At 37.2% G+C, this 27,611-nt stretch overlaps 2 protein-coding genes across 2 annotated transcripts; one reads left to right on the plus strand and one right to left on the minus strand.

The window, feature by feature from the left end:
• Nucleotides 1-3,981: 3,981 nt before the first annotated feature.
• ppp1cab (protein phosphatase 1, catalytic subunit, alpha isozyme b) lies at nt 3,982-14,009 on the minus strand. Its single transcript, XM_057358194.1, has 7 exons — nt 13,693-14,009; nt 11,512-11,643; nt 11,194-11,424; nt 10,937-11,041; nt 9,687-9,910; nt 5,129-5,263; nt 3,982-4,971 (listed from the first exon to the last, which is right to left on the minus strand). The coding sequence occupies exons 1-7, from the start codon at nt 13,745-13,747 to the stop codon at nt 4,858-4,860; spliced, it is 996 nt and encodes a 331-aa protein (XP_057214177.1). The 5' UTR covers nt 13,748-14,009; the 3' UTR covers nt 3,982-4,857.
• Nucleotides 14,010-14,524: 515 nt separating this feature from the next.
• Nucleotides 14,525-27,219, plus strand: pelo (pelota mRNA surveillance and ribosome rescue factor). Its single transcript, XM_057358193.1, has 13 exons — nt 14,525-14,721; nt 15,212-15,304; nt 15,401-15,551; nt 15,788-15,878; nt 16,997-17,160; nt 19,134-19,194; nt 19,281-19,442; nt 22,969-23,015; nt 23,104-23,177; nt 23,282-23,353; nt 26,546-26,620; nt 26,723-26,754; nt 26,837-27,219. Exons 1-13 carry the CDS (start codon nt 14,681-14,683, stop codon nt 26,929-26,931), a joined length of 1,158 nt encoding a protein of 385 aa, XP_057214176.1. The 5' UTR covers nt 14,525-14,680; the 3' UTR covers nt 26,932-27,219.
• The last annotated feature ends 392 nt before the right edge of the window (nt 27,220-27,611 follow it).

Consider the following 27,611-nt stretch of genomic DNA (forward strand, 5'->3'; position numbering starts at 1 on the left):
TATGTAAAATCTACATTAAAGCTACAGTAGTCAATGCCTTTTTAGTTATTTATATGATAACATTTATATACATGATGTCTAAATTATGTTACAATTTTTCTTCTGCTGGAAGATCAGGTAAGATGATTAAACAAACCCTCTGAAATGACCCAAATTGATTCACAATGCCTGCACCAGAGATTATGTTAAGGTCAGTCCTGAAGATATCGCCATAACAGCACAAAGGAGAAAAGGAGCTGCCTCATGTCTGAGCATGTTGATTTCAGACCATGTTCATCAAAAACTAAGTACACACAATCATAGAGTTTTTAATTTATTATGATTTTAAGTATGTCTTTGGCCAGTTTGTGCTTTGTGTAAGAAAATGTAATGTTTGTTACTCAAAGTAAAAAGCAATTAAACAATTATGACGAGGAACACAAACTCCAATAATAAATAAATGGAGAACAAACCTCAGGAGAAACCAGTCTCAGCCGGGAGGGCCAGAACACCTCTGACGTGTCAGTGCTGCACTCAGTGACTTTGATTAAAAGTTACTGAGTAAATGTTTACGAATAACAAGGAGAGCTTATAACATTAGTTACATTAATTTATTTCATATTTGTATTCCTGAGCCCGTTTTGAATGACAGTAAATGGAGTCGAAGTGTCGATTCCATCGACTCCAAAAGTGTGAGACGAGAATCGGATCCGACTCCAAAAAACCAAGGCTGAATCCAAAATGGCATACTTCCTTGCTATATAGTAGGCAAAAAGCAATAGGCGAACGAATAGTATGCCCGAATCGTCAGTATTCACAAAACAGTAGGCGAGAAATACCCTGGTGGTGGACTATTTCTCGCTAGATTTGGACATGTGAATACTAAAGTTGCGTCCGAATACGCCTAGTAGAAGAAAACAGTACTTGAACAGCTATGTCCGAATCAGTAGGCTATTCATAAAACAGTAGGCGAGAAATTCCCGGATGGATTACTGGTTACACCCAGATTTAGAAGTACTCCGCGACGGATACTTGAGATTCTCTATATCCCATGAGCCCACGGGACAGAATACCACGCACAGCCAACAAAACAGTGTCCGCCGACTTTCATGTACAATTAAACATGTTGTTAATTATTGTAAAGCCAATGTAACATTAACATTGACCTCAATCTCAAAGTGTGGATTATATATACACTGTGAGAGTTAATTTGACCTTTTTTAACACTGGTGATTTTGCTGTGTAGTTTTAATTCATAGAATTTAAATACGAAGCATTAATTTTGAGCTTATTTTCAGCAGTTTATTTACGTTTGTGTTTTATATGTATGTTTGGCACCTATTGCATTATTGCTCCTGTATGACATATTGCTTATTGCTCCTTATACTCTTTGTAAGTCGCTTTGGATAAAAGCGTCTGCTAAATGACTAAATGTAAAATGTAAATGTTTGCCCTTTAAAATATTATATATTGCTTAAATGTTTGGATTTGGATAACGTCCATGTTAAAACATACTTAGCACATGAAAACACCACAGAAGAGATTTACTCAGGTTGTTTTTAATACTACAATAAAATGCATATTGGAGCAACGTATCTACGTGAGAGACATCAACCAATACAGACAAAATAACAATTTGCAGCAGTTTACAGTCAAGCATGTTCCTGTTACAAAAAGAACATTGCATTGGCATAATCCTTCTTCACAATGGGAAGTGTGGATGGGCCTGTTATTGCCGAAATTTAACTGAGAAAACGCACCGCAAAATCACAAAGCTGTTGTATTCCTTTTAATTGTTTACTGTTATCAAAAGCATACAGCCCTACAAGGTAAAAATGAAAATACATGAAAATAAAAAGACCCGAATGTGCTGTACTTGAAGAAAATTGAAAGCTTTGTTTTAAGTGTTGTTTACTTGTACAAAACCCATGTTACGTTGTTAATGCAGCCTGTCTCTCATAATTTAAGTTGTTGCGCTTGTCATTACATCACATGGCAAATCTATGGCCCACACTCCAGGACAGTAGGTGGCGGATATGCGCCTCAAACGTAAGTTGCCAGCCACCCGCCATTGAAAAGGAACAGTACAGCTGTGTCCCAATTCAGGGGCTGCAACCTTTAAGGTCGCGGACTTAAAAACGAGGACTTGGTTTTCAAAGCACGCAGCCTCAAAAGTTCAAGAAGCGAACTGAATGAGACGGTCTAGCTCGCGGAGGATTTCCTAATTGCGTGATTTGCGTCACATGCTGCTCCTGTTGCGTGTGCCAGCAGGACACAGCAGAGACGTTTCTGACTTTTTTAAACAAATACGGAGCCAGAAAAAATATATATTTTATTTTCGAGAATATGTAGATTAAAACAGCCCAACAGTATATTAAATTAACCAACCTTACAAAATTAAAAAAAACACAATAATGCACCAATAATGTTAATTAACAACATCATATATAATATTAAAACACTGAAATTGACCGTTTTTATGAATTACATACTTTTATTTACCTAAAGTTTTGATGGATTATTAAAAAATATCAAGCCGTTACAGGCGCGCAATGAATCTCGGGATAGCCAAAGCTGTGAAGGATACATATGTTGTATCCTTAAAACCCTGCGGAAATAAGGTCGCATTTTGGGGCTGCTTTTGAAGCAACCTTTGAATTGGGACAGCCTTACCAGCCTTCAGTCGCTCTGCTGTGACGCAATTGGTCTTAAAATGCAGCCTTCAAAGCACGCAGCCCCCGAATTGGAACACAGCCTACATCGAATGTACACTGAACATCAGAGTGCATTGTGGGTAAAAAGAGTGAACGAATGTAGGGAATGAAGTAGTTCACTCAGGTTTCGGACACCACTACAAAATGGCGGACACCCGATATAGTGCACTAGCCTATATCTGACATAGTGGGCGAATTCAGACACAGCTAATGTGTATTGACACTCTTGTCAATGAGAGCAGCGCAAACTGCAATATTCTTTTGTTTTGTTGAGATTATTTGTTTATATTTATGAACACAACACTACCCAGCAGCGATAGATTCCGAAATCTTATGCTTAACCTGAACAAGAAAAAAGCGCCCTAAAATATGAAATAAATGTCATTAAAAAACATGTAAATGTAGCTTATTTACACATTATTAAAACACTAATTTCTTGTTTTAACAAAGATGATAAGTAAATTGTTTGTGTTGCTTGAAAATGTATTGCTATAATGAATGTTCTACAGATAGAACCTTATAATTCCAAGAAAAAAGTGATTTTTTTCAGCATTAGAAGGTTCTAAGTGCGTTAGGGGTCCAAAAATCCCCATTTACAAATTTCAGAAAAAGTGGGTCGCGGCTTGATGACTATGTGAAAATGTGGGTCCCATGACCAAACCAGTTGAGAACCACTGCCCTATCAAACACAAGTAACCATAACAAAATAATGGTATTAAACGATGTCAGCACAGAGGCATAGTGAGCACAAGATTGAATTCTTACTGACGGCTGACAGTGGCACCTGGTGGTCAGTGTTGTTACTGTATGCTAATTGTTAGCTAGCAAAAGTTTTTCTTCCCATGTGTAGTCTCTTAAAGAGAAACAAACATTGCTTTCAAGAGGAAAAAATAGAACTAGGACAGTTTTAAGCTACAGGAGGGAATGTAAGAAAAAACATTCTTGAAGGTTTTTTTTACATTGTGGTTCAGGGCTTCCGTAGTAAAGGGATAGTTCTTTGATTTACTTTTGTGAATGGTTATCTGTTAAACCTAAATTATACGTTGACTAATGTCTCTGTGGTTTTGTGTGCATACAATACAAGTCAATGGTGCTAATGTTGTTTGGTCAACAACTTTGTCGGAAAACAAATGAAATGGGGGCGAGTAAATAAGTTTACATTTTTTGGTATCACAATCCCTTGCATAACCTCGCTCTTATGATAAAGCTGGGCCATGAGAATCTACCTTTTTAAAAACATTGAATACATTAATTTTATATCAGCAATTTAAAATTACACTCCACGTGGTTGCAGTAGATTCTCACTTTATTGGCCTGAATTCATAAGACTACAAAAAGAAACAAAATGTCCTTTTAATTCATGAAAGGTAATTTTCAAAGTGGGACACAGCCACAGTCACAGACATGTGCCATAAAAGAAAGAGTAGCACAGTAGTTTTCTGTGCAAAATGCAACTATGATGGCACCCATGTCACTTGCAGGCTTTCACACGGTATTATTCACATATGCATCATGGTCTAAAAAAGGGAAAAACTAAATATTTTAACAGATCGAGCTATTACAACATTGGGAATTTTGCTGAAGAATGTGCCAAAATGGGCGGTATTTCAGAAAATGTACAGAATGCCGTCAATAACTAGTCAAGAAACACACACTTAAAGTTTCACATTTAAGAGAGTGGCAGTGATGTACACACATTTAAGGACACAATCACCTCTGTTTAGATTGCTTTAGAGCTAGAGGGTAATGAAGCAGCCCGTTCCCACTATGGGGATAAACAGCCAGACCCTGAGGCTTTGTTTTTAAAGAAATGTGTCACTTAGGTCCAATAAACATCCCAAGTTATCAAGTTATGGCTAAAGATGCATTACAAAGAGATGAACCAACATGGCTAAAAATGCAGTAAAATAATCAATTACTAGAAAAGAAACATCTCATTCGCACGCACAGACACACCACAACAAAAGTTTCTACAAATAGATACTTTAGATGTTTTACATACACACCAACAGACTCCAAGATTTAATATCACTCAGATTCACAGCAATCTCATCTTGATGGAGACAGCTAAAAAAGGCCCTGCACTGATTTGGTGTTTGGAGTAAAGGAGGAAGGAGAGGTAGAGTGAAGGAAAAGATGGATGCGTGTGTTGCAGGAGTTGGTGTTATTTCTTGGGTTTGCCACCCTTGGCTGCATTTCGTGGAGGAGTTACGGGCCTGCCAGAACCAAATGCGCCTGCACCATATGAGAGAATTTTCTTCTCAGCTGGTTTCAGAATCTGACAGAAAAAAAAAGAATGTTAAAACTCACTGTGCTAATGCATGACAGACTATGCGATCTACTAAACAGACATTTAAAATTTTGTTGGTTAAATTTTTTTTTTATACAATTTTATACTTGCCAAACCTTTAGTTTCATTATAAAAAAGCACAAACCTGAAACGAGCACATGAGGGTTTCATCAACGCTCATCATAGCACCTGCGTTGTCAAACTCTCCACAGTAGTTGGGAGCTGAGAAAAGTGTGACTAACTGCCTCTTTGCAAAGAATTCATATCCATCCTCCACCACCTGTTTACAAAGAACCAGACACGTCAAAATTCAGAAGAACAAATGTTTTTTTTTTCACTTTGTCGCATCTGCAGGACGCGATTTGGCCATTGGCACGAAGCCACAGATAATCAGTGTGCTGATATAAAACTAACACACCATGATGCGAGTGCAATGCTGCTTTTATACAACAGTTCAATGGTCAACAGAAAATATGTAAGCAGAAACATGAAAAAACAATGAGGGTTACAAAAACGTTTTGATTTGATTTGATATCAGTTTTGATTTCAGTGTTACTTTAATGGAATCTTGCAGTAGTTATTATATGATCAATCAATTTTTTATTTCTTGTGCCCTCATTATTTTTCATAAATATCAGAAACTTCCCCTCCAAACGAAGGTGGGACTATATTGACAGCTCAATGGCAAGGCTTCCAAATTTCAACAAACCAATCAATTTTCAAAGAATTTTTGGAAGAACCAAACAGATCTTATCTCCCATTTACTGACATAGTATTTATTTTCCCTACTGTGGCAGTAAATGGGGGATGAGATCTGTTTGGTTACAAGAAAGAAATTTATACACGATCTTGAGTACATGATGACAGCATTTTCATTTTTGGATGAACTGTCCCTTAAGTCGTGACGTAAAGAATACCGTGTTTAACTCCTCATATATGTGTGAGCAGTCTCGCATATGAATCGTATGAAGCCCATACATACAGCTGTTAAGGTTGACAGAGGAGTTTCAATGCCAGTATGTAAGCATCTTGACTACGTACGAACCGAACTACAAAGCTATTAGCAAGACGCTAGTTATGTTCGCTTTCATGAGGTGTTGCGCAGACCAATCGGCGTATGACATCAAAGTGCCGCGAGAGCAGAGAGCCGTGTGCTTTCGAAACATTCTGGCGGTACCTTTGATATCAGACATTCGCCGATCGGTCTGCAGCATTTCAAGACGTCGAACATACCTTATGCAATGTCAGAAGACACATGCAGTATTTTGTGAGTATCAGTACTAAAGGAATGTGCACTTTTTTAAATTGTTATATGTTAGATATAATGGAGACCTAAAAAGTAAGACCTGTAGGTTGTTTAGAAGTAATGGAAATCTTTTTTTTGGAGCCCCAGATGTATGCACTGTTTTTGTTTGTTTCACTGTTTTTGAGTTGTCTGTGGACATGTTATCTCATTAAAGGAAAACAACAATTGATCCCCACAGGGACCATAAGTGAGACTGTGGTTTCTGGACATAAATCAAGTTAGTACTGAAGTCAAGGATTGATATATATATATATATATATATATATTAGGGCTGTCAAAATTAACGCGTTAACGCAAATTCCTTTAAACGGCACTAATATTATTAACGTGCGATTAACAGCACATTTTCTGTTTGACCCTTGGCCTTGCCCGTAGTTTGAGAAAGTAAACGATGCAGCAGCAAACAGAAATGGAGAAAGAAAATGGGTCTTCTGAACGGAAAATTCATATATAAAACGATGTCTGATGGTTCTGTCGACAAGACTAAAGTGATCTGCATTTATTGTCGATGTGAATTAAGTTATCACCGCAGCACGTCGAGTTTAAAATATCACTTGATGGCGAAGCATACGACTGACGCAGAGAGCTCTCCTCCTCCTCGCCAAAGGCAGACCACACTAGATTGTTTTCAGCGGAGACGGATGCACAACTCCACAAGCAACAGACTCACCACATCGATAGCTAAATGGGTGTTCTGGGTTTCTCAATCAAAGTAAGTGTGTGTAGTGCATGTGCGTCGTATAGGCGTGTGTGTTGTGCGTGCACGTGTGTGTGTACACGTGTGAGTCAGTGAGAGATTACAAGAGAGTGAGACTCATTATGTCTTATGTCAAACTAAAATGCCATTCTCTATTATTGTAGGTATGTGAGTGAACTACTAGGAGGAGAGAAGTTTGTTTCATGCTCAGTTGTGCTGCCAGCATTGTGTCACCTGTCACGTGTGATCGAGGTCTCACACTGCAAAAAATGACTTTCTTAGTCTTGTTTTCCATTAAAAATGTCTACAAATTCTTGAATCAAGATGGATTTTCTTGATGAGCAAAATGACCTAAGAAAAGAAGTCTAGTTTTTAGTCAAAAAATATGAAATTTCAGTGAATTTGTGCTTTTGTGCTAAAATGTGCGATTAATCGCGAGTTAACTCATTACTATCATACGATTAATCACGATTAAATATTTTAATCGATTGACAGCCCTAATACACACGCACGCACGCAGTATCTCACAGAAGAGAGTACACCCTTCACATTTTAGTAAATATTTTATTATATATTTTCATGTGACAACACTGAAGAAATTACGATTTGCTACAATGTAAAGTAGTGAGAGTACAGCTTGTATAACAGTGTATATTTGCTGTCCCCTCAAAATAACAACACACACAGCCATTAATGTCTAACCACTGGCAACAAAAGTGAGTACACCCCTAAGTGAAAATGTCCAAATTGAGCTCAAAGTGTCAATAATTTGTGTGGCCACCATTATTGTCCAGCACTGCCTTAACCCTCTTGGGCATGGAGTTCACCAGAGCTTCACAGGTGTCACTGGAGTCCTCTTTGTACTCCTCACCTGGTTGCCTCCACACACGCTTGACACCATCTGAACCAAATGAGTTTATCTTGGTCTCATCAGACCACAGGACATGGTTCCAGTAATCCATGTCCTTAGAGTCTGCTTGTTTTCAGCAAACTGTTTGCGGGTTTTCTTGTGCATCATCTTTAGAAGAGGCTTCCTTCTGGGAGACAGCCATGCAGACCAATTTGATGCAGTGTCTGGCATATGGTCTTGAGCACTGACAGGCTGACCCCCCACCCCTTCAACCTCCGCAGCAATGCTGGCAGCACTCATACGTCTATTTCCCAAAGACAACCTCTGGATATGACGCTGAGCACGTGCACTCAACTTTTTTGGTCGACCATGACCATCGAGTGGAACCCGTCCTGTTAAACAGCTGTATGGTCTTGGCCACCGTGCTTGCAGCTCAGTTTTAGGGTCTTGGCAATCTTCTTATAGCCTAGGCCAGTGGTCACCAACCCTGCTCCTGGAGATCGACCGTCCTGAAGATTTCAGCTCTAACCCCAATCAAACACACCTGAACGATCTAATCAAGGTGTTCAGGTTTTCTTGATAATTACAGACAGGTGTGCTGAAGCAGGGTTGGAGCTGCAGTCTGCAGGACGGTCGATCTCCAGGAACAGGGTTGGTGACCACTGGCCTAGGCCATCTTTATGTAGAGCAACAATTCTTTTTTTTTCCAGATCCTCAGAGAGTTCTTTGCCATGAGGTGCCATGTTGAACTTCCAGTGACCAGTATGAGAGATTGAGCGATAACAACAAATTTAACACACCTGCTCCCCATTCACACCTGAGACCTTGTAACACTAACGAATCACATGACACCGGGGAGGGAAAATGGCTGTTTGTCTGTATATGATGCACTTTTGACAGGTGCTTTGACAGATTACTTGTGTTTCCACCCTTACAAGCAAAGGTTTTGTTGCACTTGTGGCAACGAGCATTGTCACTGTCATCATCAACTTTGGTGAAGTGTAACCAAACTTTTGAACGTTTAGTTCTCTCCGCCATCTTCGCAAATTAAGAGCGTCTTTCTTCTGTGCGGCTGTTTGTGTGCGCGCACGCTGAGTAGACTCAAACTGCATAAGAGACACGTGACATGCCGCCTCGCACGCTCTGCTGGGAATAACGAATGCATGCGCCAAAGACTAAAATTCTTGGTGTTATTGAAAATTAGTAACTATTGTTGAGATAAAATGTGCAAGATAACGTCAATGTAGCAATAACATAAGATTTTTTTCCCTGAGGACCGAAAGCAGAACCGATAAGGGCGGAGCTTATCGATGCTCCGGTCTTTCATAATTTTGCCCTGGGGCCCATTTAATACCGGGTTTCAGTACCCATCCCTATTGGCAACTGTATCTCATAACATAACCAGCCCTATGCCACCGGCAACCTGTTACACAGCGTGCAGTCAGACCCAGAGCAGTGCAGAATGTTTTTGTAGTTGCAAAAATATTTGGCGGAAGAACACGCTTTCTGTTGCAGGAACTGGGAGAACGTTTAGTTCAGAATTGTCTTTAGGAAGAACGAAAAGAGCTCCTTCTTCCTTCTTCAGTTGTTTATGTTTTTTTAAATACCACGCTCTGTTGGCTTACGTCACTTCAGAAGGTCTAACGCCAGTGTGAATGCAATCAGAAAACGGCCCAAAGGAAAACAAAGTCTGCAAATGACCTTGCTACTAGTTACCTAACTTTGTTTCTGAAATTACCAGCTGAATTCAAAATATTTACTAACAAAAACGGTTTAAAAGATGTCAAACACTATAATATGTTTTCAACAAAAATTGTGTTTTTGGATAAAGATGAAACAAAATTTCTCACCTGGTGTGCCCTGCATATGAGGTCCATATCATGTTTGTGAAGGAACTTGGCAACTACATCAGACCCAAAGGTAAAGGAGACACCACGGTCATTCTCTCCCCAGCCCATGACATCTTTATCAGGGTCAGCCCATAGCAGATCACAAAGCAAACCCTGGTCGGGAACATCCGTAGGCCTCATCACACGTCTGATCTGCTCCATAGACTGCAGGTCTGGAGAAAGCCCTGAACAAAAAAAACAAAAAATGGTGTCAGACACTAATAGGGTGGCAGTCGTGGCCTAATGGTTACAGAGTCGGACTCGTGACCAGAAGGTTGCCGGTTTGATTCCCAGGGCCGGCGGGTAACGACTGAGGTGCCCTTGAGCAAGGCACCTTACCCCTACTTGCTCCCCGGGCGCTGCAGTGATAGCTGCCCACTGCTCCGGGTGTACGTGTGTTCACCACTTGCTGTGCGTGTGTTCACTACTCTCTGGATGGGTTAAAAGCAGAGGTCACATTTCGGGTATGGGTCACCATATCTGACTAATAGGTCACTTTCACTTTCAATATGATCTAACCCCCACACTGCCATGTCAATATATATGATTTTCTGTCTATAGTGCATTTCTAGGATAAGTATTAGTCTATTAATCATAGATCTGGACTACATTTCAATTCGTTTGCACTTAATGATATATTACTGATAAAAGCAATTGACAAGGTAGTTACTGGAGGCAGAGCCTTAGTTTTTGGTAACATTTCTATTCACACTCATACTGGAAAAAAGCATTGGGACTAGCTTGTTTTCGTTATTCTCAGTTTTGTGTGGGTCAGACAAAATGTGAGCGGACACACATAAATGTAACTACAAAACATGACTTGATGTTGATAACACAGATATATTCAAATATATTGGTATAAATGCCATATATTCTATATAAATACATTGTTAAAATGGTTTGCCATGTTTCACAGCCACAAAATGTCTTTCAAGACTATGAAAAGAAAAACACATTATTGCCAGTTGCTTTTTTGCCCAAGCCATTTAAACATTTTTAAATGATTTATGCACATCGGGAAAAGTGCTATAGAAATTAGTATGCTAGAGTAAAACATCATAAGCTTAAGCCCTAGTAATCACAACGCAGAGAGGATCTTAAAAAGGGACAGTACTTAAAGGCTACTGGAAAGAGTCTATTCAATACAGTGTTACAGTCAGTTTTGAGGTGAACATATATTATATAAACATATATTAAACGCACATACATACCTCCATGACAACAAAAGATCTTTTCATCCACAATAGCAGCTACTGGCAAGCAGTTGAAACAGTCTGTGAATGTTTTCCAAAGCTTGATGTTATACCGCCTTTTACCTGCCAAAAGACAACCGATTGTTCAGAGATGCGCCGTTACGTACAGCAAAACATTATCAGTGTGTGACATATATCGTTCTGTTGTGCAGCAGTGTGTTGCGACTGCAAGTGTGTGCAAACAACTTGGCCAGACACTTTCTGTTCATACTTACATTCATCATAAAATCCATATATCCTATTGATGGAGGCACATTCATGGTTTCCTCTGAGAAGAAAGAAGTTCTCTGGATATTTGATTTTGTAGGCAAGCAGCAAGCAGATGGTCTCCAATGACTGCTTGCCTCGGTCTACATAGTCTCCCAGAAACAGGTAATTACTCTCTGGAGGATATCCTCCATACTCGAAGAGCCTGAGCAGGTCGTAGTACTGACCATGAACATCCCCTGTAGAAAAAAAATAATGAAGACTGCTTCAATCTATTCAAAACCAAGACTGAGAGCAGGGTTTTTCCAAGTGGATGGGGATTTTACCGCAGATTTTAAGTGGTGCTTCCAGCTCCAGCAGTATTGGCTGACTGAGGAAGATTTCCCGAGATTTTAGACACAATCCGCGGATCTCATTCTCTGTTAACTGGACATTTTTACCAGGTCTGGAGCCCTTTACTGAAAATACATGAAAACATGAGACACTTAAAAACACTTTTAAACATACATTAAACACAACATTAACTACAGGGCTGAAACCAAAACACACAGAAAACACAAACTAGAACACTCCCGTTAAAGCACCTGCACAAGTTATAGATCGTCTTTGTGGTTCTTATGGGATTACTTCTGTGTCAATAAAAATGAACGCAAACTTAAAAAAACGAACAAAAATATACAAAGAGAAAGAAAAAAAACACTTTGATAATGAAAACACTCAATTGCAAGAATGTGACATGATTTTCAAATAAACTGCTATTTTTCTTAACAATTTTCTAAGTTTCGTTTTTGCAAATAATAGTTTTGAATTCGCTGATAGATTTTTCATTTGCGCTTTTCGAGTTTTCGTTTACACTTCTCAAGTTTTCGTTCTCCTTTCTGGCACAAATCTCACGTGTGGGCAGGACTTATGGCCACTTTACTCTCATTGGTTAGTGAGAAAACATAAATGTCATTTGAATGTATTGGTACTGTTTTATGAGGTGTACTTTCTGTGAATGTAAAGAAAGGGGTATAATACCGCACATTCACCATGAGTGTAAAAAAGATACAGTACTTGACTTATACGTGGACTTAATTCTTTAAAAGGAGACTATGCAAGAGCGACATCGTCATCCTCCTCCTCAGCTGGACACAAGTCACCCTCAGGTATATTTATGTAACCGAGATAATAAAATCGCTAAAAGTTTCTCTGTACAGTAACTATGCAGCAATGTTTTCATTTAGCATGTTAATTTCACACAACCCAATAATCTGTAACGTGTCTTTATTGGATGTTATAATGCAAGTTGTTCATTCCTTTTTATCTTAATAGACCATAAAAAATACCCGACAAAAAAATATAAAGCACACAATAAACGAGCTAAGTAAATAAAGAATTGCTAGTGTACAGGAATAAAACTTTTAGCGATTTTCTTTATTATCTGAATTACATTGGGGGAGAGGGTGAGGAGGACGCTTGGATCCACACCGCGCATGCCTTACCAACTTCAAATACCAATTACTAATATACTAACTAAATAAGAAAGTAGTTTTAAGTACAAACAATAAAGATAACAGCATGCAGATCCTTCTCTAAAATCCGTTGCACTGTACTGTCTTCAGTATCGACTGCCTTGTCAGGGAGCTATCAATCAAAAACTCACTAGCCAATCAGCGTAAAGCGGCCACAAGTCCCGCCTACACGTGAGATTTGTACCAAAGAGGCGAACGAAAACTTCAGAAGCTAAACGAAAACTCGAAAAGCGCAAATGAAAAATCTAGCAGCGAATTCAAAACTATTATTTGCAAAAACGAAACTTAGAAAATTGTTAAGAAAAATAGCAGTTTATTTGAAAATCATGTCACATTCTTGCAATTGAGTTTATTGTTTTCATTATCAAAGTGTTTTTTTTTTCTTTCTCATTGTATATTTACGTTCGTTTTTTTTAAGTTTGCGTTCATTTTTATTGACACAAAAATAATCCCATAGGTTCTACTTTTTGGGTTGTGTTTATATGAGGTGTAAGTTACTTTGTTACATCTTTGTTGACTATGAGAAAGTTCTCACATAAAAAGTCAGTTTCAGTTTGTCCCATCTTTGATTATTATAACGATGGCGTTGTGGCATGTCGCCTCGCAACTGGAGCGTTCTTGTTTGCAAAATAAGCAATATTCGTTGCTTTAAAGAAAGCATTCTGACGCGTTTCGTCGCAATACAGCGTCCGAGTTTGTTGCGAATTCGCTGATCGTAATGAGAACATAGTTTGCCGCATCGTTTGTGAGCTTTGGTAAAGAAATTACGTGTTGTTAGCCAAACATAACTTTACATTAAACACAAACCAACATGACAAAAAAAATCTAATTTCACATTCGGATAAAACAGAACATAAAATATTTCACACAATTTAAAAAACCAAATGAACACACACGGAGGATAATTATTTTATAAACACAAGTGTTTGGTCAGTCAGTCATGTTAATAGAACCTAAAACCACACAGTAGTTATGACAATATAGATGTATTACCCTCCAAAAGACGCTGAATGATCGAGTCGATGTTTAATTTGTCCGATTCAGCCATTTTGTTGCTCGCTGGAGATTAGCCGGCTAACAGAGAGCCAGGAAATAGGACGAACCGGGAAACCGCCCAATACAAATACACAACAATAATCTATAAAACGACCGATATAAAAACTTCCCACTGCTGTTAGTATTCCTGAGTTTGGATTATGATAATATTGCTGCGAATAATCCTTTTTGCAGGTCCCTATTTGAGGTAACTAACAAGGCGACCGCAGACGGTTGCAGGAAGCGCTATAAGGGCGGGACGGAGGGTGAAACACGTTTAAGATTGGCTACTCTCGCCTCATGACGACACCTCAAATCACATATCACGAAAGACGATTGGATATTAAGTGTGTCACTCTTTTTTGAATTTCCGGATTTAATACAATCCAGTTTATAGGCATATTAAACTACATATACTGTCGTACAATCTTAGTTTGGCTAAACCCAAACACTGTATTCACATATCGTGTCACTATATTATATGCGGTGTAAAAATGTACTTGCGCTTGATATTTAACGTATTGTATAAAAACTGGTCTATCTATCTATCTATCATCTATCTATCTATCTATCTATCTATCTATCTATCTATCTATCTATCTATCTATCTATCTATCTATCTATCTATCTATCTATCTATCTATCTATCAGCGGTCTATTAAATTAATGGAACATGCAAAACACCTGCAATAAACGTATAATTTATTCCTAAAGATACAACTTTTCATCCGACCAACAAGGAAGTTAAAAATTGCTAGTAGTATGACGCATAGTATGACGCAATTGTATCAGCCAATGACGCAATCAGAAAGCGACAGTTCGTATCGTGTGGTTGTTCCCAAGCACGAGAATGCCAGTGCTGACGGTGCAAACTCAAAAAAAATCTGTCGTTGATACAGAATAAAGAAAGATGCGTTTTGTTTTTGAATAGTTAACCTGTTTGACCATGAAGTTGGTTCATAAAGACATCGAGAAGGACAATGCGGGGTAAGTGTTTGTGAACACATGGGCTGGGTGTCAAAACAAAGCGAGTTGTCAATCTTTTTGGGTTTGGTTTCCGAGACAGCTGATACTCGTGTAACGAGTTTGTTGTGGTACTAGATAATCACGGTTTGGTATTTTTCCTGCTATATGATGTGCATGTTGATAAGCAGAGGAGTTATCGGTTTCTTGGGAAGTCAAGTAACGATAGACCACAATATCATCTGTTATTTGGCCATTATCTGCATTGGAAAGTATTATGTATTTATTGTATTATGAGCTTTATGGAGTGATTCAAATTTAAAACGCTGTTTAGAGTATGCTGTTTCACACTAATATGTACTTGCCTCACAAAACAAAAAAAGGACATCCTTTTGGGGAATTCTATAAGTAGTCAAATTGGGGTGCAGCATATGAAATTTAGTATGTGTACACAGTACAAACTAATGATTTCTTTAAATTGTTTGTTATATGATCTCGTTGTTTTCTCTTTCAGACAGGTGACGCTCATACCTGAGGAGGCAGAAGACATGTGGCACACCTACAATCTGCTGCAGGTGGGTGACAGCCTCAGAGCCTCAACCATAAGGTGAGACACACACACACACTTGTTAACTGTCTCAAATCGACAGTATACCTGATGTCAGGATTTGGCTCAATGAGGATGAACTGATATCCCTAACAGGAAGGTGCAGACAGAGTCCTCTACTGGCAGTGTGGGCAGCTCACGCGTAAGAACCACACTGACTTTATGTGTGGAGACAATAGACTTTGATTCACAGGCCTGTCAACTAAGAGTGAAAGGAACCAATATCCAGGAGAACCAGTATGTCAAGGTCAGTGGTCATGGGTTTTTATATGTTGTCTTTCTTTCATAAAGTACAGCATACTCAGTAAATAGCCTAACTTTAATATTACACTTCTTTCAGCGTGCTTTAAATGAAAGAAAAATCACTCATGTTAACGTTTAGGCAACTTTATGGTCTTTTTTTCTTAACTTAACATTAGTGTTACATTTACATAGCTGTAATGAAATGTGAATGTTTTTTTCTGTTGTGTCATGCACATGCAGATGGGCGCTTATCACACCATTGAGCTGGAGCTAAACAGAAATTTCACCCTTGCCAAGAAAGTCTGGGACAGTGTAGTGCTGGACAGAATTGGTAATGTGTTTTATTTTATTTTATTGTTTTGTATTTTCAGATGTGTCCAGTAACAGTTTTGCCCAATATTTAAAGCTGCAATCACAAACTTTTGCCTCTCTATCAGCATCCAACAGTGTGACAGTAAGAAGTACGCCCTACAAATCATTTATCCCAAAAAATCTCAACAAAGTATATCTGCTGCTTTTGTTCTGACGAAATAAAAACGTAAATGTTTTAAAATAAATCACGTTAGTGAGGTCTTACCAGCAGAAAAAATCCATCTCTGCATCAGTTTTAAAGGAGGCTTAAGATGAAATGTTTACTTTTTTTGCATTTAGTAAGCTTTCTCGTGTGTTTGCCACATCAGAAAAGCTGAAAAGAAAACACCCAGCCAATTGTATAAATTAATACATTTAATTCACCCGAAACCTCTTATCATCTTAACCCTGTATGATTTTTTCTTTCATGAAATATCAAATGATAATGTTCATTCTGGCCTTCTACATACACAAAGTAAATAGGAAGGTTTATGCTCCAATATATGACAAATATGCTGTTTGTGTACTGTATTTCAAGTGTCTTAAAATGTTAGCTTTGTGTGACAGTCCCAATGAAATTTAAAGGTGTCATGAACTGGGCTTATTTATTGTTTTAAACTGTTGTATGAGGTCTACTTATGACGTACGTGTGGTTTTTACATTCAAAAACATTAAAATCAGTAATAAATAAGATACTTTCTAAACGGGTTTTGAGGCCGGCTCTACAAACGATCGGTTTGAATGGGCGTTCCGCCATGAAGACTTGGAAGTAAACGCCCACTGCTATGATTGGATAGCAGTTTGCGTAGTAAACTTAGTTGGAGCCGTCTGTGAATTTGGTTAGAGACGTAACGTTAGGTTACACATTCGCCTTATTCGCACAAGATTAGTATTATCTGGGGACGCATTCGCACGGGATAAATGAAGCCTGTGATTTTACTCAAAATTACGGACTTACGTGATGTCCACTTTAACTACTTTAGAATCAACATCAAAGACTTGAGAGTTGGACCTCAGAGACTTGTGAACATGTCTGATAATGACAGATTGATCATTTTTGGCTGAACTTTCTGTTATCACCGATGACTTCGTTTACAGAACAAGCATGTGATCCTGCTCAGAAAGCGGATGTGGCCGCTGTGGTGATGCAGGAAGGTCTAGCCAACCTGGTTCTTGTGACCCCTGCTATGACCTTGATGAGGGCTAAAGTTGAAGTCACCATTCCACGCAAAAGGAAAGGTAGCTGCACCCAACATGACAAGGTGAAAATGCATTTTGATATTATTACATACATCTGTATCTAGAGACTAAAATCACACATTTATAGTTGCGGTGTTCAGAATGGCATACCTGTTTACTGTACTTTTTACAGTACAGTATACAGTGTATGAAATGATAAACATTTAGTATGAGATATTAGTAATCTTATAACATATGTGTGCTTCCAAATATATCTACATATGCCCTTAACAAATATAGCATTTTTGTGTTGGCATATAAGCCAGTTATCATGGGGAGAACCTGGACGGCATATGGAGGACTGGGAGTGCCGATTAAAAATAAAATGAAGAATCAATTGATCAATTTAATAATTAAAACAAAAATGTAAACAAATAAATCACTTTTTAAATGGAGAAATTAAAAGACTTATTTGAAATGGTTTATTTAATTTGTGTTTTAAAATGTAGTTTAACAATAAAACGTTAAAACATTTTTTTTAAATGTGTAAATAAATAAATAGATACGTTTAAAACTGTTTATTTAATTCATACTCTAAAACATAAAAAATAAAACAATAAAAAGTTCATTAATTAATCATTTTAAATCGCTTTTTAAAAAAGCATTTGCTAATTGCCTTTCTTTGTCGTTTTGCCAAATTATTTTCTTTATCCATTTGTCAATCGAGTTAAAAGATGCCATTGGACAGTACACACGTGGTGGCAACCAATCAGCTTTTGGCTCAGTTTTAGGATACACCCCTTCTCCCACATGCTACACGAAGTAAATGTAAGGCGGAATTTCATTGGACAGCAAGAAAGACCTTCCTAAAACAGTAACGTTATACCTTGCGCGCCATAACTACATAACATGGCAGAAGTTAATTCAGACACAGCATATGTGAACAAGCATAAAGAACATAAACCCCAACTACTCTTCATCAATCTCACACACAAACTCCAGCACAGAATGATCGAAGTTCAGCACGTGAGAGGCATGGTCGCGTTGATCTTTTACAATGGCGAGAGACAGAGCTGGAGGTCCGCCCAGAAATCTAAGTTATAAACTGAATTCAGCGTTAGCTGTACCCACAATGCTGCCAGGAAAGCTGCCTGCAATCCATTTTCATTTACACCCTGTTTAACAATACACCGCACGCGAGCAGCGCGGCAAAAGACTATAACCCGTTATAAACAGAAATTCTGTCCCTGGATGCGATGCGATGGAACAATCTGCGCTGCGCAGATTGCTTGGAGTATCACGTTAAAGTACCGCAAGAGCGATTCAAAAGCATACAAAGCAGTTTGCACTTGAATCGCTCTTGCGGTACTTTAATGTGATAAAGAAAAGCATTTGGCAAATAGAGATAGAAAAGCATTTGCCAAAAAAAAGCTTTTTTACGTTTTAAAGCATGAATTAAATAAACAGTTTTAAATGTATCTATTTTTTATACGATTTTTTTTATACGATATGATTTTTTTGAAACATTTTATTGTTCAATTAAACTACATTTTAAAACACAAATTAAATAAACCATTTTAAATAAGTCTATTAATTTCTCCAATTTAAAAAGTTATTTATTTGTTTACATTTTTATGTTTTAATTATTAAATTGATCAATTGATTCTTCATTTTATTTCTAATCGGCACTCCCGGTCCTTCATACAGGCAGAGTCCAGGGAGTGAATATTAAGGGGGGACAGAGTTTTTTGACACCTCAAAATATAGAGGATTTCCCTTTTTATTTAATACTTGAAATTGCCACCAAACGCTATGCAAATTTTATATGTAGATGTAGTATTTCGTTCACTTATATTTTGAAAAGGTAAAACGTAGCCCTGAATTGTCCCCCCCAAATTTACATATGGTGTCCAGTACAATGTTTATACCAGTTGGAATGCTCTTTTGATTATTCTCATGTCTGCTTGTTTTTAATTATAATGCAATGTTGAACTGACAGATATTACGTCAATATGTGAAACGTATGTATACAATGGTGCTGTCTGCTCTATTTCAGGCATTAGAGCGATTTTATGAAGCTGTTATGCAGGGGATTCTGAGACATTTCAATTTTGATGGTGAAGTTTCATTGTTTTTCTATTTTCATTTCAACTAATAGGAAGGGTGTCAAAATACAGATTGTTTTGTCTTATGTGCTTTTTAGTGATAAAGTGTGTTCTGGTGGCCAGTCCAGGCTTTGTGAAAGATCAGTTCATCGCTTACCTCTTCAAAGAAGCTGTAAGGCAAGACTGCAAGATTCTGCTGGAGAACAGATCTAAATTCATGCTGGTGCACTCCTCATCCGGACACAAGTACTCACTCAAAGGTTCTGTCTCGTGACATATGCAACTACTTGTTTTAATCCTGCTTTTAATCAGTCTAATGATTTTCTTCTCGACCCAACTAATCCCGCTAACTTCAAATCTTGTTTCCAGAATGTCATATTTAAGTTCCACCATTATGTTTATTTGTCTTGGTCAGTGATGGGAATAACGGCATTATAAATAAACATCGTTACTAACGACGTTAGTTTTTTCAGTAAGGAGAAATCAAACGAAGTACTGTTTCCTTCGTTACAACGCCATTACCATTACTGACAATACAATGCAGAGTTACTATAATTAAGCTCACTGAAGCAGTTTTCATCCGAGTAGGCTCTCTCTCATTCAAAGGACCTGCAAAGTTTTTTTTCTCTGGTTTGTGTGTTGGGGGGTGGGACTGGGACACACATAACTGATTTTGATTGGTGTGTGTGTGTGTGTGTGAGTGGGGTGGGAGATAAATGCATAACTGATGATGATTGGCTTGGGTTTGGCTTGGGTAAAGTACATTTTAATATTTTGCCAGGCAGAGTAGGGCGGGTTTTCACACACAAACACAGTCGCACAGAGTACACCAATGCCTACTAGGAGCAACAAGTTCAAATGTAGCTTTTCCCTCGTTGTGGTGAAACGCAAGGAATGTGTATGTAACGTGCAACTTATGCCCAGGAAGAAGAGGCTCCGTGTCGGTGGCAAGTAATTCTATTATAATGAAGCTCCTCACATTGTCACATGCCGCCACAAAATTAGTAGCTGAGACCTTGTCCATACGTTTCCCTTTGAAAACGGAGTTTTCGTTTTAAAACGGTCTTCGACCACTATCGTTTTGAAGTGTTTTCCAAATGCTGCCTATCCAAACTGAAACATGTTGAAAACATATACATCCATGCTGCGCAGTAAAACATATGATGCTATTGCCTTTGTCACGGCAATGTGAAGCAAAGCGCAGAGACTTTTGTAAATGGATGGAATGAGGAAGGGAAACACAAAACTTCCAAAGCGAAAGTGAAACTATCCTCGCGCTCCACTGTCAAACAATAAATGCGAGTACTTAAATATTCAGAGTCCTAAAATGCAATCTCAAGTATCCACAAACTAACATTCTGCTATCATACTGGACAGCAGTCAAAACCTTAAGAGCACTTCTTATTAAATTGTTTACTTTTATAAGAAACTACAAAAAATTAGTAGTACAGAACATTATGTCTAGCAGCTGTGAAGTTGGTACATGTCTTTAGAAGCATTAGAAGTATTATTAGATGCAATAAATAGTAAAAGTTCTGAACTATTCTATTATTTTTTATTGTTCCAGTATAGTAATGATAATATTGACAATAATAATATAAAAAATATTGAATTTAATTGGTGTCTCTCACATTGACCCACAGCAACATTAAAATAGTGTAGATGAGTGTGCAATGTTTTATACAAATAATTTATTCTATTTAGTTTCCATTTCATTCATTTAACATGTTCCAATATGTCAAATAACTTGGATGCCCCAATATAAAATATTTTTTAAAAGGTAACGCAATAGTTACATTCCCTGGTAATTAGTTACTTTTATAATGATGTAACTCAGTTAATAACTCAATTACTATTTGTGAGAAGTAACTATAACTAATTACTTTTTAAAAGTAACGTGCCCAACTCTGAATATATCATTGTGACGTTACAACTTTTAAACAAAGATACAAACCTAAATTCTGTTCATTAATTTCTGTGCGGCTTGGTCCAAAGATTATTCAAGCCAAATATAGACATGTGCCAATATTCGGTAATGCGATTAACTGCGGTAATGGATTCGCGCGATGTTGTTATCGCGGGCACTTTCAAATACCGCGAAAAACTATAGATCAGCATTTTGATTTTTAGAACGCGTATTTGTTTATTTTTCATCAACCGGATAAAAGTACACTGCGTGTATGCTGCGTATGAAGTGCGCACTCTGATGTAAACAGTACCACACGGAGAGGAAGCATGGCGGAAGGAGGAACGCTGCCGACGATTTATCCCCCTTCTAAAAGGGTGAAGTCTAAGGTTTGGAAATATTTTGGGTTAAAAGTAAGCCGAGTAATGAAATTTGACACTGTGGCAGAATAGTTATTTTAATTATACGTTGATGAAACGCAATAAAGTCATACACTGTCACAAAGTGCGAGTGAATTTGCTGTTTATAAATGTTTAGCTTGCTATAATAGTTAACACACTGGCTTGGCTTGTTATTCAAACAATAATAATAATAATATGAATTGTAGTACTAGCGTTGTACAGACATAAGTATATTTAAAAGCAGTTAACTAAAGTTGTTCTTTTGCAGTTTGCACTTTATTCTGTTTGAATAAACTCACTTTATACATCATTACTGTGTGTTGTTTTATTTATATTTATTTGTATTTAAATGTTTGAGGTTCTCTTTATTATTTAAAATAAAGTTGTTATCAAGAGGAAAACACTGAAGTTGGTTTATATTTTAAACCTGCATTTCTCATAGAATTGAATACTGAGATAATACCGCTTACCGCGACGAAACCTTAATCAACTAATCGCAGCATGGAAATTTGATACCGGCACAAGCCTAACCAAATATCATAAGAATTTAACAAAAATTGTAGTTGTAAATTTGTGAACTGTTGATGCCGCTAATAATAACACTTATCAAAGTTATATAACCAATAGTAAAATAAGCTTGTTGAAGAGTTTTTCTCAGTGGGAAACATTCTTTATTGTTATAGTTCATGTGAAATATAATGCAGATCTGGCAACCCTGGGACCTTATAGGGATGGGCACGAGTACCTGAGTACTCGGATGCGACAGCGACGATCAGTCATGAAAATGATGAGCGTTTGGGTCATAAATCATAAATCCTTGTGTATTTCTTTAGTGCGGGTGTTTGTTATATGAGCACGCGCATTCTTAACTGCAAACTGCCGTCATTTAAAAATGAACGGTCATTTCGTTTTACCTCAGTCACTAACACAAAATTGAAAAAATACTTCAGTAATGAAAAAATAATTATTAGATATTACATAATATTCGAGTACATTGATTTAATCCTCCATATTGTGTGGAATGATGAATTTTACATATTTTAATTAGAGAAGCGATGGATAAAATACAGCATGGATGTACTCATTACTGACGTGCAGCCAGACCAAAACGATCCGAGAAAAATTATTTAAACGTTCCCCTAACCTTATTTTTTTCCCAGAAAGTTTTTTTAAGCATTGTCTTTACGAAAATAAAACCTTAGTTTTTTGGTTTCTATAACTTTAGGGGAACGTTAGTTTTTGGTTCCCGGAACGTTATAGAAACCAGAAACTAACGTTCTATTTCTGTAAAGAAATTTACTGGAAAACCAAAAACCTTAAAAAATAACATTCTGGGAACCAAAAATTGTTAGCTGGGATCTGGTTCAAAACTGGTTATGTGTATGTTCGCAAGCACGTTGGGTTTCATTACAAAGTAACCCTCTATATGTATAGCTACATAGACTTGTATGACATTTTAGATGTATGGTATTTCCACAGAAGTTCTGTGTGATCCAGCAGTAACAGCTCGGCTGTCTGACACAAAGGTGACTACGTTTGGATTTGCACATACACATACAGTTTTTAGCAATCGGTAAATTGCTATTCAGATTTTCTGCTTCTTTTTTGTTTTAGGCAGCTGGAGAGGTGAAAGCCCTGGAGGACTTTTACAAGATGCTCCAACAAGAACCAGATAGAGCCTTTTATGGGTAATAAAACTTGCTTAATAACTTCTGCCATTTTAACCTTTTAATTAGTTCATGCTGTAAAATTCTAAATCCATGATCTTGTATACATTTTTTGTTCTGTACAGGCTGGCACATGTGGAAAGAGCGAGTGAAGCTTTAGCCATCGACATCTTACTGATCAGTGACAAACTATTCAGGTATTTTTTTAAATGAAACTAAGTCATTATCACCAGTTTCAGGTCTGAGTGAGGAAAACAGTGTATTAATACTGAAAGAAAAGTTTAAAGGTTACTCAAATCACATAAACCAAACTCTTAAAAATGGATGAAAAGGTAGGAATGTCTTAAAAAAACAAAAGCATAAAAACCTCTCATTACACGTGTATTGTGATTGTTATTGTTTTAAATATTATATTATTATTATGATAATTTTCTTTGACAATTTCAGTCAATTTCAATTTCAGGACCTATCATATAAAGCAGAGTTTAAAAATAATTTGTGACCTGTGATGGCATAATGAGTCGGAATACGCATGTCTAATCTGGAGCTATAGGCAAAAGAAGCGAAAATGACAATGTTGGTAGAATTTGAGGTTTTCATAAAAATAAGTACATTAAGCCCTCTAGCGATCCCTATGCTTCAAATAGAAATGAAACATATAAAATGATCTTTATTTGTACATTTCTGAGAGGCGTACCAACTTTTCCTAATACAAAGGATGCGTCGTCCATTGCACTTGCATGTCTGCTTTGACGTTAATTACCTCACGCCAGGCAAAACTGGATTTGTAGGTATTTAAGTAATCATTAACTTGTAACTTGTCAACAATCTATCAGTATTTTGTATTATTGAGGGTAAATCTCATTAACCAGCTCATTCACATCCTCTGTTCTGCGATTCACTGATTGGCTGATCTCCGATTGATTCACTCAGTGGCTGAATTGTTTTATCTGTTATTAAAACTAATCAATTTAAAGTCATTCGTTTGAGAGTCGTACTGATCACATTGTGTGTTCATACTGCTAAGGCGAGCGAGTGGTGAAATGCTGTTCAGGAGATCGCTTCTTCCGCATCAAATACATTTTTCCCGAGCTCATTTCATGGAGGAAACACTGCTGTAGTTATGGGATGGTGTGTTCATTAGGGATGGGGAGTCGACTCCAAAAGAGTCGATTCCTCGACTCTTAATGACCCTAAAGTAATTAAAGTAATTTTTAATGTTGTCATTGACTCAAATCGGTTAAATTGTCTTTGTGATTGGCGCAAAACAACAATTAAAATTTAAAAACTAATCAGGTAAAAGTCATACCTCCACTCTCTCTGACTGTACACGTTTACATTCGATCCAAAACACTGCGTTAATCCGAACATGAGCGACGCCTACTGGTTCTCTCACAAAAGGGCACGCAATATATCCCGTTCATTCTTCACCTTCAATCCGATCACATTAAATTCTCAAATTCTTATTAAAACTCTCCTATATTTCGTCTGTCCCTCTTCAAGCTTTTATTTTTCTAAACGACTGTTAAGACTTTGTAAGTTGCTTTAAATGAAAGCGTAGCGCTATGCATAAATGTGAGTATGTGCGCATAACTGGACACAAATCAAAATCAAGTTTGTGGAAACAAATTATAAAGCGTTTCATCAAGCTTAAAAACGTAAAAAATCAGCAACAGCCAGGAAGTCACAAATCATATATTAAGTTCTTGTTGCTGGGTTATTATTATAGCATATTTGTTGGATTTAAAATGACATGTTGATATTTTTAAATACTTGTTATTGTTAAATGCCCAACACAGAAAGGCAATGAGTTACATTAAGAAAAGAACACAAGGTAGGCTCAATGCCTTTTAAAAAGAAATGTGTTGAACTTAGCCTATGGTGAATATATAAACTCTTAAACGAAAATAAAAGAAATTGTTTTAGGCTTGTTTAGCGCACATTTACGAGCCTCAATTCAAAACAATGAAACGCGGTGTCTTTAAGTACAAAACATATTCATTTGTGTAAATGTAACTCTCCACAATCGATGCAATAAAAAATTATAAAAAATAATAAATTTAAAAAAATCAAGAAGAAATACTAATTTGAGCATTGATTATTGATCTATTTTATCGCTTCTAAATCTTAGACAACTTAAAGACAACTGAACAGTAAACACTATCAAGTCTTTCATTTTATTGTAAAGCACATAAAATAGCACTTTTTTCACAAAAATTACTCTCCTAATGCTGTCGCATGCTCAGTAACATGTACAGTAACAAATTGTAGTCCCACCACAAGTAAAGATCCTTTAAACAAGTTGAAGTGGGTTGAACATGATAAAATTAAATTGAATTCACTCAATAATTTGTGCATTTAGAATTCCAAGATTGTTTCTATCATTTTGAAATACTGAAATTTTGGTTAAAAAAAAACAAGAACACAATTGTATTAAGTGAAGTTTACTCAATTCATTTCATGAAATCTACTACGACACAGCATAATTTTTTACAGCGTTGCAATTTCAAATTGTTCCATCCCACTAATTATTCCAAAAATAAATCAGTTTAACAAAAAGTAAGTGCTTTCGTTTACTTTTATGATAGCTCAAATATATACTTAACATGTTTTGACCATTTGTCAACTGTTGTACCATATGTGTGTCAGACTTGTGTGCCCTATCATCACCCTTCATATCTGCGCAACCAATGATTTACTACTAGAGCACAAAACTGTTTTCATGAGTACAAAATTCCTCATAGATCTAATTCACTAGTTTTTGCTCTCAAAACTGACCATATGCACGGAGCTGTCTTAAGAAGTTCCGCAATAATATAAGCCAGCTGGAAAACGTCTGGTGAACCGTCACTCATTGCTGTGAGGGTCTTCAATTTTCTGAGGTAGATTTAAAGGGATAGTTGATTTTTTTACTCACCCACATGACGTTAAACATGTTTAGAGAACTTCCGGCATCTTCGGAGCACAAATAGAGATATTTAGGTGACATCCGAGAGATTTCTAGGCCTCCTCATAGACATCATGGTGTCAGTTTTTGCCAAGGTCCAGAAAAGTACTAAAGACATCGTTAAATTGGTCCTTCCGCGCAAAGTGCCTCAGTTGAATTTTTTTGAAGCGACGAGAATGCTTTATGTGCGAAAAACAAACCAAAATACCAACTTTAATCGATATATTCTCCTCTGTCTTGTCAGTGTATGGCGCGCGTTCACGAGAGTGTAATACTTAGTTCATAATAAGATTCCAGTCAGATTAATAGTCATGCCTAACATTCATGTTTAAATGTAAAACGAGATGGAAAGACAGGGGACAACAGATGAGCACTTCTGCATCTCTCTGGTTTGCTTTGTTACATGTAATAAATTGAGAAACTTTTTTTTTAATCATTTCAGACATCAGGATGTAGCCACACGCAACCGATATGTTCGTCTGGTTGACAACGTAAGAGAGAACGGCGGAATTGTCAGGTATCTAAAAGAGTCGAGCATTACATTGATATAATGCTACCTGTGTTTTTCTTATTTGACACTAATAAGTAAGTCATCTTTTCTTTGCCATTTCGGTTTAAGGATGTTCTCAAGTCTGCATGTGTCTGGAGAACGTAAGTTTGTTTCTTAGACTGCTTAGGGAAAAACAATACTATGCTAATTTCGACTTTGAAACGATGTGCTTTATCTCTGCAGAGTTGAATCAGTTGAGTGGAGTGGCAGCCATCTTGAGGTTTCCCATCGCTGACGTGTCTGAGCCAGAGGAGGACAGCAGCTCAGATGAAGACTAACATTATTACACTCTTTGCTATGATGGGTCTCATTGGAACATATTTTGCAATTAAAGACTGATTTGAGCCTCCATAAACAAAAGTCGAAAAACTTGAATTTAATTCCATAGTTTGGAAGATAGAATTCTAAAAATGAAATGAAATGAAAATACTAAAGAATGCACAAGTACTCCAGTCATGTTTGTGTTAACATTTACAACTTCATTAACAAATGTTCAAATTATTTGAAATATACCAGTCTTCAGAAATACAGCTCAATGCTTTAGAAATTATTAACAGGATTTTGAAATCTATTCGGAACTTAATAGGAAGCCAGTGCAATGATAACAGAATTGGGCTTATATGGTCAAATTTCTTTGATCTAGTGAGCACTCTGGCTGCTGCATTTTGAACCCGTTGGAGTTTATTCAGAAGCGTTGCAGGAGATCCAACAATGAATTACAATATCTATTCGTGAGGTCATAAATGCATGAATAAGTTTCTCTGCGTCTAAAGCAGAAAGCATTGGCCGCAGTTTAGAGATGTTTCTAAGATGGAAGAATTTTGTACGACACACATTTGAGATATGACTATCAAACGACAGACTGCCATCTAGCAACACACCCAGGTTCTTAACTGTGGACGATGTCACCCAGTTTTGAGGAAATGTAAAGCTGGGTATCATCAGCATAGCAATGGTT

Source organism: Triplophysa rosa, linkage group LG18 (genome assembly GCF_024868665.1).
Source record: "Triplophysa rosa linkage group LG18, Trosa_1v2, whole genome shotgun sequence".
Lineage (NCBI taxonomy): Eukaryota > Metazoa > Chordata > Actinopteri > Cypriniformes > Nemacheilidae > Triplophysa > Triplophysa rosa.

Bases quoted from the DNA above. Each gene is read 5' to 3' on its own strand.
- ppp1cab (XM_057358194.1), bottom strand. From the start codon at position 13,747: ATGGCTGAATCGGACAAATTAAACATCGACTCGATCATTCAGCGTCTT. The intron at 11,425-11,511 runs GTAAAATCCCCA...TTTTTTCTACAG, and splicing joins AGCACCACTTAAAATCTGCG to GGGATGTTCATGGTCAGTAC. The intron at 5,264-9,686 runs GTGAGAAATTTT...CTTTGTAAACAG, and splicing joins TCATATGCAGGGCACACCAG to GTGGTGGAGGATGGATATGA.
- pelo (XM_057358193.1), top strand. From the start codon at position 14,681: ATGAAGTTGGTTCATAAAGACATCGAGAAGGACAATGCGGG. The intron at 26,621-26,722 runs GTATCTAAAAGA...TTTCGGTTTAAG, and splicing joins GAGAACGGCGGAATTGTCAG to GATGTTCTCAAGTCTGCATG. The intron at 26,755-26,836 runs GTAAGTTTGTTT...TTATCTCTGCAG, and splicing joins TCTGCATGTGTCTGGAGAAC to AGTTGAATCAGTTGAGTGGA.